At 30.7% G+C, this 13,455-nt stretch overlaps 1 protein-coding gene across 4 annotated transcripts; it reads left to right on the top strand.

Annotated features, from left to right (window-relative positions):
* The first annotated feature begins 2,077 nt into the window (after positions 1–2,077).
* Positions 2,078–11,541, top strand: LOC111296227 (protein ENHANCED DISEASE RESISTANCE 2-like). Of its 4 annotated transcripts, XM_022890407.2 has the most exons (21): positions 2,078–2,579; positions 3,903–3,977; positions 4,075–4,128; positions 4,204–4,269; positions 4,352–4,413; positions 4,820–4,950; positions 5,027–5,073; positions 5,159–5,259; positions 5,488–5,583; positions 5,656–5,720; positions 5,802–5,873; positions 6,885–7,031; positions 7,127–7,452; positions 8,262–8,325; positions 8,443–8,618; positions 9,250–9,351; positions 9,448–9,498; positions 9,583–9,726; positions 9,843–9,938; positions 10,491–10,592; positions 11,160–11,541. In XM_022890407.2, the coding sequence occupies exons 1-21, from the start codon at positions 2,454–2,456 to the stop codon at positions 11,250–11,252; spliced, it is 2,196 nt and encodes a 731-aa protein (XP_022746142.2). In that variant the 5' UTR covers positions 2,078–2,453; the 3' UTR covers positions 11,253–11,541. The 4 variants fall into 4 exon arrangements, with proteins under 4 accessions (XP_022746142.2, XP_089596933.1, XP_022746141.2 ...); XM_089740807.1 differs by lacking the exon at positions 5,802–5,873 and having other exon boundaries at positions 2,305–2,579; positions 5,656–5,759; XM_022890406.2 differs by having other exon boundaries at positions 2,305–2,579; positions 5,488–5,720.
* Positions 11,542–13,455: the final 1,914 nt, after the last annotated feature.

Here is a 13,455-nt window from a genome sequence, read left to right as displayed (position 1 = left end):
CAAAGTTAGTAACTTCTAGCTTTCATTTTAAACTTCCCTTCCCTATCCAACCTCTCTCTAAATTCCCTTTTCTTTAAGCCCAATCAATATCAATAATACTAACCCAAAAGCTAGACCCTAACACCACGAAACCATCCATTGCTTTTGTTGCTGACATTTGATCTCACTAGTGATCACCTTCGGTCTTCGTGCTTATGTCAAAAACTTCTTTCAAATCTCGTATTCTCTTTATTAACGGAGACCTAATTACAACCTAAATCTCAATAATTTTAATTTTTTTTTTGTGTTTTAAAACCCAAAAGAACCACCAGACTTTAAAAATTTTTATTGCCAGATCTTTTTTTTACAATATTTTAATTTTTTACAAATTAATTTAACTAATGATCAATTATCAAGTATAATTACTTATCAATTGCAATATGAATGATTTTAGGTTTTTTTTTTGGCCAAAAATTATTTTGTTTAAAATTAAGGATAAAATATTAACCTTATATATAATACAACTTTGTAAAGATATGTATTATGTCATGATAGATTTTTTGTCCATTTAAACGGTTTAGTAAATAAAAAAAAATTATATTGATACACATTTGAATAATTAAAAATTTAATTAAAATTTTTCAAAACTTAAAAATCAATATAAAATTTAATCTAAAATTTAAAAATTACACATGCTATTTACTCAAAAAAATCTTTTTGTATTTATTTTGTTTTGGCAATTTATTCATTGTCAAATCTAAATAAAAAAAAAAAAGAAAATGTTTTTTAGTTAATTGGGTTGCCAAATACAAGAGGAAAAGACAGAAAAACTTATGCATGAATTTTTGCAATGTTCGGAAGGGCTAAGGAATAAAAAAGATTGAAGACCATCCACTTGGATGAGTTCACTGCCAGTGTGTTTTTTTTTTTTTTTTAACAAAAAGTAATATGTCGTTTCTTTGGGTCGCATGGATTTGACAGTTACTTGTCCACTTCGGTCCAAACTAATCAAAAGACAAAACACATGGTTTAATTTATTAAATAATTAATTGTATAATAAATGCTATTACTAATAATTTAATAAAAAAATCAATTTTTATATAAAAAATTATAAATATTTTTAAATTTAAATTTATTAAATATTACTTCTTAAAAATATTATATAAGTTAATTAAATCAAAATTAAAATTTAATTTCTTTTGAATATATGCATATTACATAATAAAAAATAATCATTACTTGAATTGCATAAATTTTTTTCTAAAATTATTTTAAATAATTATTTATAGAACTATAGTATTATTCTTATATTAAATACGACGATTGACCAAAAAAATAATGCATTAATTAATAAAGATTTGCAACGAAGATGGATAGCAATCATTTTCACCCATTTATCAATAGTAATTAAGTCTTAACAACCCAATGTAACCTTCGACAATGTGTCCAAATCAAGATAGAAATTGAACCAAAACTTTGAATTTCTTTCTTGAAATTTCCATGTTACCCGTTTATAGTCTTGCATTTCTTGCTTTTTTTCTTTTTATCTAAATGAGTAAAACCAAAATTATAATTTTACAAATTTCTTTTTTTTTTTAAAGTAAAATTGGAATCAAATGATTCAAGAGCATAGCATGATTGAATCATCTCCTAAGATAACACGTGGAATTAAAATGATATAAAAAAAAAAGAAATTCTAATCAATATAAAACATATATTAAATTAAGATAAACTTAAAATTAGAACAAATGTTTTATGATGTGAATTCACCGAATAATACTTCTCATATTTCATTTAAATACGTGATGAAAAAGATTTTTATTGTATTGTAAATATTATTTTAATCAAATTTTTAAAAATTCAATTAGAAAATGATACTTACAATTTGATAAAACGGCCGAAGTTCTTTCCAACACCATAAATTTTTAAAATGTTTGTTAAAGAAGATTACATTAAATTTTAATAAGATTTTAAATAAAGATATTTAATAATTTATTATCAAAATAAGATTTTCTTAAAATTAAAGGGCAACTTAGTAATTTAACACATAAAGATAATGTGTAGGCATCCAAAAATGGTTACCACTTCTTATAAACAAGAAGCAAAAAAAATAGAAAAAAAAGAAAAGGAGTTTGAAGAGAAAACTCAAAAGAAAAGGAAAAAAAAAGTTAGTTCCTGGGCAAATTTGAAAGCACACTGGTTTTCCCTCAATTTGATTCTCTGAACCCCTTAGTTGGGATCAGAGGATCAACTTTTTTTTCCTCGAAATCTTCATTCAAAACCCAAAAAAGATAAAAATCATACTCGTACAATAAATGCTTGTCATTGAAGCTGAAGACTTTATAAGAAGAAGAAAAACAACTTCTTTGGGAAGGAAGAATACGGGAAGGATCAAAGATATAATAAAGAAGGAAGAGCAAAAGTTTGGTTTTTGAATGTTTCAAAGAAATGGGTATCTCTCAGAATGAAGTAAAATGGAAGGTTGGTTACATACAATACGTTCCAATCGTTTTGGTTTACAATTCTCACGCAAACGTTACTTCATTCTTCGTAACAATGTTCTCGAGAGCTATAGAGTAATCCCCATTTCTGAGAAAGAGGTAGCCTTCTTTTTCTCTCTCTTTTTTATCTTTCTCTTCTTTGTTTTCTTTTCTTTTTTTTTTTTTTTTGGTTGAATTATGGATTTTGATGTGTTTTGGAAAGAACCCAGTTTGCAGAGTGTAAAAATGTTATGACTTTTTTTTGGTGAGGATTTGACATGTTCTTGGTTTGATGAAAATTATGTTTTTTTTTTTTTAATGAGGCCAATGTAGGTCTATTTGATCATTTTATGCATTCAATACACGCATACATGCATACATACATTCATACGTACATAATTACATTCATATATATATATATATGATATTATTTCAACTTTGTTTGAGTGGTTTAGCCTATTTTTTGTTTAATGATTTTGTCTATTTACAATTCATTCTGAATTAAAAAAAAAAAAAAGGATAATGAATCCAATCCTCATGGCTGGTCTCTTGACGACAAGCAGTAAAACCAACCATTTACAGAGTAATAATAAGTACGAGGAACTATGAGTTTATAAAAGATAACTGTATTCAGCCAATTTAGGGACCTTTTTTTTCAATCTTTTGAAATTCTGCTGAAGGCTTTAAGGAATCCTACAGAGTTATAATAGTATTGACATCAGTATAATGGATATAGGTCTGGAGGGACTTAATGTCAGATAGATGGCTCAATTTCCATGGATTAAGCGCTATACATGGCTTGCAGTCGTCTTCCAATTTAATAGCTTAATAAGTGCCACTGAGATTTGATGTTTTCAGGCCTTGCATGCATAGAACCTTAGCTTCATCTCAGGAACTTAGTTGGCCAGAAAGTCAGACCTTGGTTTGCACCAACTAACAACTACTTTCAGTTCATGGATGAGTAGTAGGAAGAGGCTTGCTGGCGAATATTGCTCACATCATGAAAACTTTACCATCCAAAATCAAACAGGAAAGCATACAAGTAGAAGTCTGATAAATATGGAATGCTATAACATAGCATATATGATTGAAGATAAGAAAAAAGCGTGAGGATGAAGTCTGTAGGGAGTTCTATTGCAAAGGATGCTTTTGAAGGATGAAGGGATGGAAAGACTGCAAGTAACATATGTGAAATGATTAATTCTTGATTTCAAGTATCACTCGCAAACATTTTTTTTTTTCCATAATCACATAGAAATACCTTTCTATCTAGATTAAGTAGACCTCTGTAACTGAAATACAAGAAATCAACCTATATCAGTCCCAGCTAATTTCTAATACCAGCTGAATCAAAGTGTGATTATTCGTAATTTGGCAATTTCAGCTAGGATATTTGTGTAAAATTAATTAAGTTACAGACTATTGAAAACTCTTCTTTTGCAGGAGCCTGTTAGAAGTGCCATAATAGATTCATGCATTCGGGTTACAGACAATGGAAGGGAGAACATTAGCAAAAAGGTGTAATTATTAAATCCCTAGTTTTTGTCCAATGTATATTTCTTTTTAGTGCTGCAACATCAATATTTAATGCTTATGAAGTGTTTACCACATTCAGGTCTTCTTCATTTTCACCCTTTGCAGCACTTCAGATAATAATGATCAGCTTAAGGTGTGTAAACAGTTTTATTTATTTTGATATCAAAATTATTAGCAAGCAAGCCATTCTAATATTTAAACTATACAGCTAGGAGCAAGTAGTTCAGAGGAAGCAGCGAGATGGATTCATTGCTTGAAGGATGCTGCATTAAAGGTTTAACGCTATTAACTTACAGTCAGTGATTTTAATGGTTATCCTCACGATGAAAGCCTTATGTTTTATAACTTCTTTTCAGGAGTCTCCAGGTCAAGCAAAGAATTTTGTAGGTTCTCCTAAGAAGAGATGGCCATCTCTGAGGTAATAATAGTTGATAATCTCCTTATTTAATTACAGTATCTTTTGAGTTTTAGGTCTAAGAAAATGTCAAAATGTTTATTTTTCAAATGACTAAACTTTATATAGACAGAATTGATTCCTACTTTTTGAAGCAGAAACAAGTTCAAACCGTTAGCACGTATGCGTATTGTTGTTTGTTATAACATGTATTTTTGTTTGGTATCCTGAATGATGCGGCAACAAATTCATTTAAGATCATGGATTTTTCTGGTTTTTATGTATTGAAATATGTTATAACTTTTAATGGACTAGTAAGTACAGTTAAATTTATCTTGCAGCAGGTGTGAAGTATGTAATTACCCTGTATTTGCCTTGTTTAGTTTGTTAGTATGTATATAGTTTAAATAGCCTATTCCCGTACCAACAGATTGGGTAGTACAAAGACAAAACGCAGCAAGAACTCGGGCAATCGGCCATTTCACTTATCTGTTCATGCAGAGGCAATGACATCTGATGTTATTGCACCCTCACCTTGGAAAATATTTGGTTGTCAAAATGGTAAGAATTTAAGGTCCTAATCACATTACAAGTGGATAAATGCATGCATCATTGACAAATTGTGCTGTTAATACAGGGTTACGGCTTTTCAAAGAAGCAAAAGATTGGGATTCGCGTGGAGGGGTAGATTGCTCTTTGGGCACTATTCATGATTGTTGTAATCTATATTTTTTGTTTTTACTTGGCTGAAGAAACTTCTTGTTCTCAGCATTGGGATGATCATCCGGCAATAATGGCTGTTGGTGCGGTGAATGGGACCTCGGAGGCCATTTTCAGTATGCTCATGTCTTTTGGCTCCTCAAGATCAGGGTAAGATTGCTGCAAATTTACCTCTCATTGGAGTTCCATTATCATGAAAAGCTATATATATATATATATATATATATATCCTTTTTGTCCCTCAGACATCCCCCAAGGAATTAGGTAAAAATAAACTACTCCATTCAACTATTCCTGCTTTCTCATGTCATTGGTGGATCTTGATATTTTTTAAAACACAAGGGAAGACCTTTTTTTTTATTTTAACATGTCTTGCAGATGGGACTTCTGCCTCTATCATGGCAGTGTGGTTGAGCACCTTGATGGTCATACAGATATCATTCACAAGAAGTTATACAGTGATTGGCTACCTTGGTTAGATTCTAATACCTGCTTTGAACAGAATTCACATTTTATATTTTGGATTGATTACAGAAGTTGTTGCAGGGGAATGAAACGGAGAGATTTATTACTTCAACGCTATTGGAGAAGAGAGGATGATGGCACATATGGTACTGAATTCCAAGGGAAACTCATGAAGTTTTGGAAATGTTATTTTCTAACCTAACATTCCATATCTGTTCTTGTCACAGTAATTCTGTACCACTCCGTGTTACACAAGAAATGTCCACCTCAAAGTGGCTATGTCCGTGCTCACCTTAAAAGTAATGTATGCTTTAGATTGGGAACTTAAAATGTTCATTTCATTCTCCTTTGACTATTTCATTTGAATTTGTTTTCTGATTGAACCTAGGGAATCATCATCTTTACTCACTGCCCTTACTTGTTCAGCTTCTTTGATCTTCATATGTTGGCCCTGCTTAAGATTTACAAATAAATTATATTCTTTTTCATTTTTTTTTTTTTTTTGGATAATGCAAACTGGATGTTATACTCACAAGTCACATCTATAGTTTGAAAAATGCACCATTTATAATGTCATATGGATACTTGGTTTTCTTGATCCTCATGTCCTTGTCAATGGTAAATCATGAATGATGCTAAAGCTAGAATCTAGCCGTTGCAAAGGGAAATTGGAGGAGCCAATTCTTTTCTTTTAACTTTTCGTTTTTCTCTTTTAATATAAGCTGTATCTGTGCTGCTTGGTTTGCAACATAGTTTTAAAAGAGATTTCTTCTTCAAAATTGACCCAGTTAATAAACTAAACTCACTCCTCGTAGTCTCTCATATATTGCTTCTTTATCATGAATGCCTGTACAGATGATGTTTATCCATAGAAAATTCGATGCTTTTCAGTTAAGGTTGTTTGTGGCTCTCATTTCCTGCATTTATGCTCAATAATAAGCTACAAACTTCCATATAGAACTCAATTTTTTAGAATTTTATGCCCATTCATATATGTTGATAAATTTGATTGACAAACACCTGATTCCCTGACTGCTTACCTGAAGTTTCACCATTAACTTTAAGATGCTTGTAAAGATGCAGACTATAGAAATGGATGGTGGGAAGAAATCACAGAAATAGACATGACTTCAAGGCCTGCTATGGTGGCCGTTCTTTTTGCTTGACTAATCTTCAAACTGTACTCATTTTGTTTTTTGCGTAGCTCACTTCATTATTCCTCCCTCAGTGCCATGGTCTGAAACATGATTGTACTTATCTGGTTTGGATATTGTTCTGCCTTTTGAACTGTTGCTTATGAAAATATATAGGTGGGGGATATGTTATAACTCCCGTGAACCAGGGAAGACAGTCACTCGTGAAGCACATGCTTGCTATTGATTGGAAGTTCTGGAATTTATATCTCCGCCCATCTGCTGATAGATCCTTGACAATTCGTATGCTTGAGAGAGTTGCAGGTATTCCACTTCTCATTAATAAAAGTTGAACTTCATTTCTAATATTTTTTTCATCGATATCGTGTAAAATGTTTTATTGCACTTATAATTTGCAGCCTTAAGGGAGCTGTTCAAAGCCAAACAAGGAAATTATTCTTCTGAATGTTTGTCTAGGGAGTGGCCAAGGGATACACACTCACCTCAAATTGAAATAGAGGATATCAAGATTGGCACACAAAGTCCAAAGCAGATAACAAAGATTGAGGAGGATAATTTAATTGAGAATGAGTTGGAAAAACCACCATCTGGTCGCGTTACTCTAATGGGCCTGAATGAAGCACCTGATGAGTTCTTTGATGTACCTGAAGCATCTGAATTCACAGATTATGATCACTTGGAGAGTGAGTGGTCCACTGAATTAAGTTCAGAACTGCATCCCCCGGTACTCACTTAGTCTCTAAGATTAAATTCTTGCTTTTGCAAGTATTGTTTATGAAATATGTGGAATTTGGTTCAGTGTTTTATTTGCCTACCTAACTTGAAACATGTGGAATTTGGCTTGTTTTCTTCATTATAGTGTCTGCTTATGTAAATGAAGAATGTAAAGCTATAATGCACACAAATGGAGAGAGGAAGAGAGGCCATTGAAGTAATGGCTACTCTTTCCTTTTTGTAATTATACTTCTTAGTTCAATGGTTTTGGCCTATGTTTAAATGATTTACCTCCATATGAACCACAATAACTTGACCTTATGCTAACTATTCATATATCCCTGTAAAATACCAAAATTTGGAAGCTGAAGTTGATAGTTTAGTGGCGGCATAAACTGTATAGGGAGCCTGTTTTTCCTGCAATTTCCATGTAACTGTCAATGGTATTCGATGACCTCAAATGTCTACAAATCTCACCCTTCTTAAAAAATATACTCATACTAGCTAGATTCTAGAAATCCTGTTATATTTGGCAAGAAACTTGGTTGGTCAATCTAGCACTGGAATTCTGAGATAGGATTTTTCTCTTAAAATTAACTTTTGCCATGCCCAACTGTTTCAAGCAGCTTTAAGTAGGAAGGACTTTCTCCTCCCTCTTATGTCATTCTTAATCAGTGCTACAAAACCAATTTGTGTCTTCATGTGCTAAATGTGACTTGGCAAAGGAGCTTTATATCATGGAGACTTCCCTGATCTTCCCATTTTTATTGACTTTTACAATTTATTAACTGTTATTGTTTTTCATAATGAAACATGCAGAATGTGCAGCAGTCGAAATTAACAACAGGAGCTGGTTTAATGAGAAAGTTGCATGATCTTGCAAGTGAGTTCAATTATGCCAGCCAAGGTTCTTGAGATAATTGGTGGATCGAATGCATCTTAGCTGTTTCTAAATTATTATATTCTGGTTATCAAGTGTGGAACCTTATTCATGCTGCAGTTCAAAAGAAGGGTTACATGGACTTACGAGAGGTGGCTAGGGAAGACAGCATAGTCTACTCATATGGAACCTCTCTCCAAAAGGACCCAACCTGTACTTTACCTTGCAGTTGGTCCACTAGCGATCCTTCTATGTTCTTGATACGTGGTAAAAATTACCTAAAAGACAACCAAAAGGTATTCTTTCACTTCATTTTTGTTTCCAAAATGTAGACAGGTTATCTAAAATTTCCACAACCTTTTTTAATTGACATTCTTTCACACAAACCTTCCAACTTTTCAATTGTATTAACTACAGACACACAGACATATAAGCATACAATAATACATGCATATATACATATATACATATATACATGCATAAATACAATGTATGCATGTGTTCATACATAAATATTCTGGTAAAGTCAGATTCTTGCTTTCATATGTGTAAAGTAAATGGTGGAAAGGTAGCCATAAAGTTGGCTTTGCTACCTCCACAGGGAAGGAGAAACTCTATGCTGCACCAGTCTTCTAGTATTAAAGCAAGGCCTTGCTGATTGGGCTCTTGCTCATCGGTAGGAAGCATGATGTTAATGAGTAAATCTAGGTTTTAACATGACGAAAAATTCACAGACCTTACATGATCTATTTACTATGTAACTTGATAAACTTTGTGAAGAAAGGAGTGTCTAATTGATATATTAGACTGTTAAAATGCATGTAAGATGAATTTTTGTCACTAGGAAGACGGCAGCATTAAATCCTACATTGCTTTCATTAATGAAGTGCTTCAATATGTGTGCTAAATTTCTATTCTTTGTATTAGATTAAGGCAAATGGAACCTTGATGCAAATGGTAGGGGCAGACTGGCTAATATCTGACAAACGAGAAGATGATCTGGGCAGCCGACTTGGCAGTATCGTTCAGGTTTGAACTAAATTATGTGCATTATGTGCCGATTTCTAAATATGAGAAAAAAAAGATCAGAGATAGAAAATTAACTTGGTTAACATATTCTTGCAGAAATATGCAGCAAAAGGTGGACCAGAATTTTTCTTTATTGTTAATTTCCAGGTATGTTTGATTGTTACATATTTTCAATTACTTTCACTGTTTTCATCAAGAATTACATTGCATACTCCCACTATTATGAATCAGATTCCGGGATCGCCTATGCATACCCTAGCAATGTATTACATGATAAAAACTCCACTGGAAGATCATCCGTTGCTGTACAACTTTGTAAATGGAGATGATGCGTATAGGAACTCAAGATTTAAGCTCATTCCATGCATTTCTAAGGTGAGAAACCGTGTAATATATAGCATAAAAACTATACTTGAGCATTTTCAGCCTTTCAGGTTTCCTACTTTGCATGCTTTTTACTCTATGTTTTGCCTAATAATCTGCCTCTTCAGGGATCATGGATAGTCAAGCGAAGTGTTGGAAAGAAAGCAAGCTTATTGGGTAAAGCTCTCGAAGCTCATTATTTTCGTGGGAAAAATTACTTTGAGGTAGATTTCAAAATCCTAAAAACTAAAGACAGTATGACTTGCAATTTGCAACTGATGATTGTTTTATTGTTTATACTTGCTGATATGTTATTGCAAATGCTTTTACTCTCTGTAAGAAACTGGTGCTGATATGTATTACTAATGCTGATTTGCTTGTATCAAATCTCTAAAACTTTTCTTTGTTTGATAAATTCAAGTCTCTAGAACAGAGGAAAGTTACTTGTTAACTTGCTAAACATTTTACCATGATCGTAATATGCCACTGCTATAATAATTTTGGTTGTGATTCTTTTTTTACAACCGGAGAACAAAAGAAGGGTTACGGGTATTAAAATTTGATCCCAAACCTGTTGGTTGCCATCTCTTAACGGTGGCTACATGAATCAACTGAGCTAAGCACTTTGTTCTTTCTCAGTGAAATTGTTTTGTGAATCTTTGATTTGAATCAACTGAGCTAAGCACTTTGTTCTTTCTCAGTGAAATTGTTTTGTGAATCTTTGATTTGTTATTGTCCTACCATATGCTAACACTCAAATGTGTTCAAATTTTCAGGTTGAAATTGATGTTGGTTCTTCAACAGTGGCACGGGGTGTATCTAATTTTGTTCTTGGATATCTTAGCAACTTGGTCGCAGAAATGGCATTTGTGATACAGGTAAGACTTCTTCCTACATGCATAGGCATGCAGGCCATTGATACATCCTAAATTGACTACCAAATTATCAATCTTTTCCCAGTGAATGAAAAGAAAAATTAACAGCAAAATTTATCTGAAAATGTGGACTTTCCTTGAGTTTAAAAAAAAAACAAAGAAATAGAATGATTTAGAGTTAGTTTAGCTTTATTATTGAGGTTGAAAAATGTTTTAGCCGAGAAAAATGCATTTAAAAGGACATTTTAAAAAAGTACCGTTAGAAACTTTACGTGTTTGATCTTGCTGTGAAAAAGTTTTACGAGTAATTGAAATATTTAATAAAATTTATATATAAAATATCTGATGATTTCTTATCCCAAATACACTTTTTCACCACAAAAGCAGTTTTTTTTTTTTTTGGGGGGGGGGGTGTTTGAAAATCAAATTTTTAGATTAAAAATTCATTTTTTTTTTGTTGTTTAGCATTGAGATTAGTTTAAAAACAGCTTTTGAATGCAAATGCTATATTCAACATGTTAAACTAGATTTTAATCAGCTTGTATCCTGTCATCCAAACTACTTGTTCAGGGTAATACACAGGAGGAGCTGCCTGAAACCCTTCTTGGAACTTGCCGGCTTAATCATCTCGATCTGTCGAAAGCACGCCTGGCATTGCCATGACCAAGAAAAAAAAACAACAAATTTCATGTTTCTCTGTGAGGGAAAGGTTGAGTCAAAATACCAAATCATGTATAGTTTTTTCTATTTTCCCCCCTACCATTCAGGTTCGATCAAGCTGAAATTGAAAATATGAGTCCTCTGTCTTGATTCTTTGGTGGGGTTGTTATAATCTGTAAAGTGGTTATTGCCATAATCATTGGCTAATTTTTCACATTTGAAAAATCTGTAAGATGAATGATGATATCTATTATAGCACAATTAAATAGAAATAATTGTATAACTTTTATAATTGCTGATTGATTTTTTTTTATTGTTATAATTAGATTTAAACTCAAAACCTTTAATTTTATGATTTACTTCAAGATCAGTGAACTAAAAATGCATTAGTTTGCCAATTAAATTTTGTCTAACAAGTTTTCAGATAAATATTTTTTTTATGCTTGAACCTATCAGCATTTGAATTTTGATAATTAAAAATAAAAGTTAAACATTTAACCAATAAATCAACCAAACAAATCTTTATTTGAACTTTGACAGAAAATTTATTAAAAAATGTATTATATCTCCTCAAAAGATTATTCTAATCATTATTGAAGAGTAGGGTTAGTTTATTCTATAATCAAATGAATCAAAGCTTAACTGCTCAAAAATGATATGAAATTTATAAATAATTATTTTGTAAATATTTATTTTTTGTTGTAATTAAACAATATAATCATGGGAGATTTAATATTTTTTAAATGAAAATGACAAACATATATAAATTATCAACAAGGCTTTAGGTTTGGTTTTGATTTTAGCTTTGGTTTAATTCTAAGAAAAAAAATTAAAATTGAGATCCAAGATTCAAGTTTTACTCTATATAATTTGATTTTATAGTTATATTTTAATTTATTGATTGATTATTTAATAATTAAAATAATTAATTATATCAATATAATATTTAATTATAATTATAACTTTAAAAAAATGGTAATATATATATATATATAACAAATTCATTTTCTCACAATTTCCATGAAAAAAAATCACAAAGTTCCTTTCCAAAATTGTTGGAAAAAGAAAAAGATTCTTGCCAAACTGCTAATCCTTTACTTGTCATCTCTCTCCTTAGGTTAGGTTTAGGAAGGTATTGACAAGTATTTTCACATTCACTGCACTGTTGTCCTCTTAAGGACAAGTATGTCACGTGGCTACAACCATGTGAAAAACATCAAATCACAGTTATGAAACATCACGACATTAATATTAATAAGTATTTCACTCCTTTGGGTTTTTTTTTCATTGAAAATTAAATTATCAAACTAGAGTTTAATAAATTTAAAAGAATTCTTATTAGTTTGCAGAATTATTTGCATTAATATTTTCCAGTCTTTATTTCTTTCTTTCACATGTTTGCCACATGCATTGATGGTTTCATTCTTATCAGAAAATAAAACCATTAAAGAGATCAATTCATTTGGACTTGATGACACATGTAACAATAATATCTTATCATATATCTCATTGATCATTCAACATTTTTTTTTATTGATTTGGTGGGTGTAATTAATTAAAAGAAAATGTTAAATTAGCATCTATTGACATAGGTTAAATTGATATTTGGTGAAAGAAATATATTATTAATGCCATTGTATGATCTTGAATTTTATGAAAAGAATGCATTAAAAGCAAAAAAATTAAAATAATATTTTAACTATTTTTAAACAGTATTTATAAACACCTATTAATCAATCCTCAACCAAATATAAGATTGGTTTTTGAAAAAGATATTTAATGTTTGGTACTGAAATGATGAATAACATAAATGAAAATAAACGGTTCATATTATATTTATACTAATTTTCTTAAAAATAAAAATAAAAATAAAAATTTAAGCATGTCTGTTTTGCTTTTCAAACCCTAACAATGAAAGATAAGAAATTATTGCAAATAGAGTGGCAAAATAATAGAGTTTATTGTCCCCTAAAATATAGTGAAATTAGATTAAATAATTTAAAATACAATACAGTAATATGATATGAATACATTATAAATAAAGGACATTAAAGTGATATAGTTTTAAAATTTTAATAATTATTATATATATATGTTTAACAAAATTAAAAAAACACATTTCATATTTTTATATATACAAGAATTGTGACCTATATTTTTGTCAAAAATACAATATGAATACATAAATTTTAATATTTTATATAAT

This window comes from Durio zibethinus, chromosome 12 (genome assembly GCF_047325235.1).
Source record: "Durio zibethinus cultivar Kanyao isolate XHJ-2024 chromosome 12, ASM4732523v1, whole genome shotgun sequence".
In the NCBI taxonomy this organism is placed as follows: Eukaryota; Viridiplantae; Streptophyta; class Magnoliopsida; order Malvales; family Malvaceae; genus Durio; species Durio zibethinus.
The sequence above is the reverse complement of the archived record's forward strand: the minus strand, read 5'-3'. Positions and strand labels throughout refer to the sequence as shown.

Coding starts and splice junctions, on each gene's coding strand:
- LOC111296227 (XM_022890406.2), top strand. CDS start 2,454: ATGGAAGGTTGGTTACATACAATACGTTCCAATCGTTTTGGTTTACAA. Junction 9,352..9,447: donor GACTTGGCAGTATCGTTCAG/GTTTGAACTAAA, acceptor ATATTCTTGCAG/AAATATGCAGCAAAAGGTGG. Junction 9,499..9,582: donor TCTTTATTGTTAATTTCCAG/GTATGTTTGATT, acceptor ATTATGAATCAG/ATTCCGGGATCGCCTATGCA.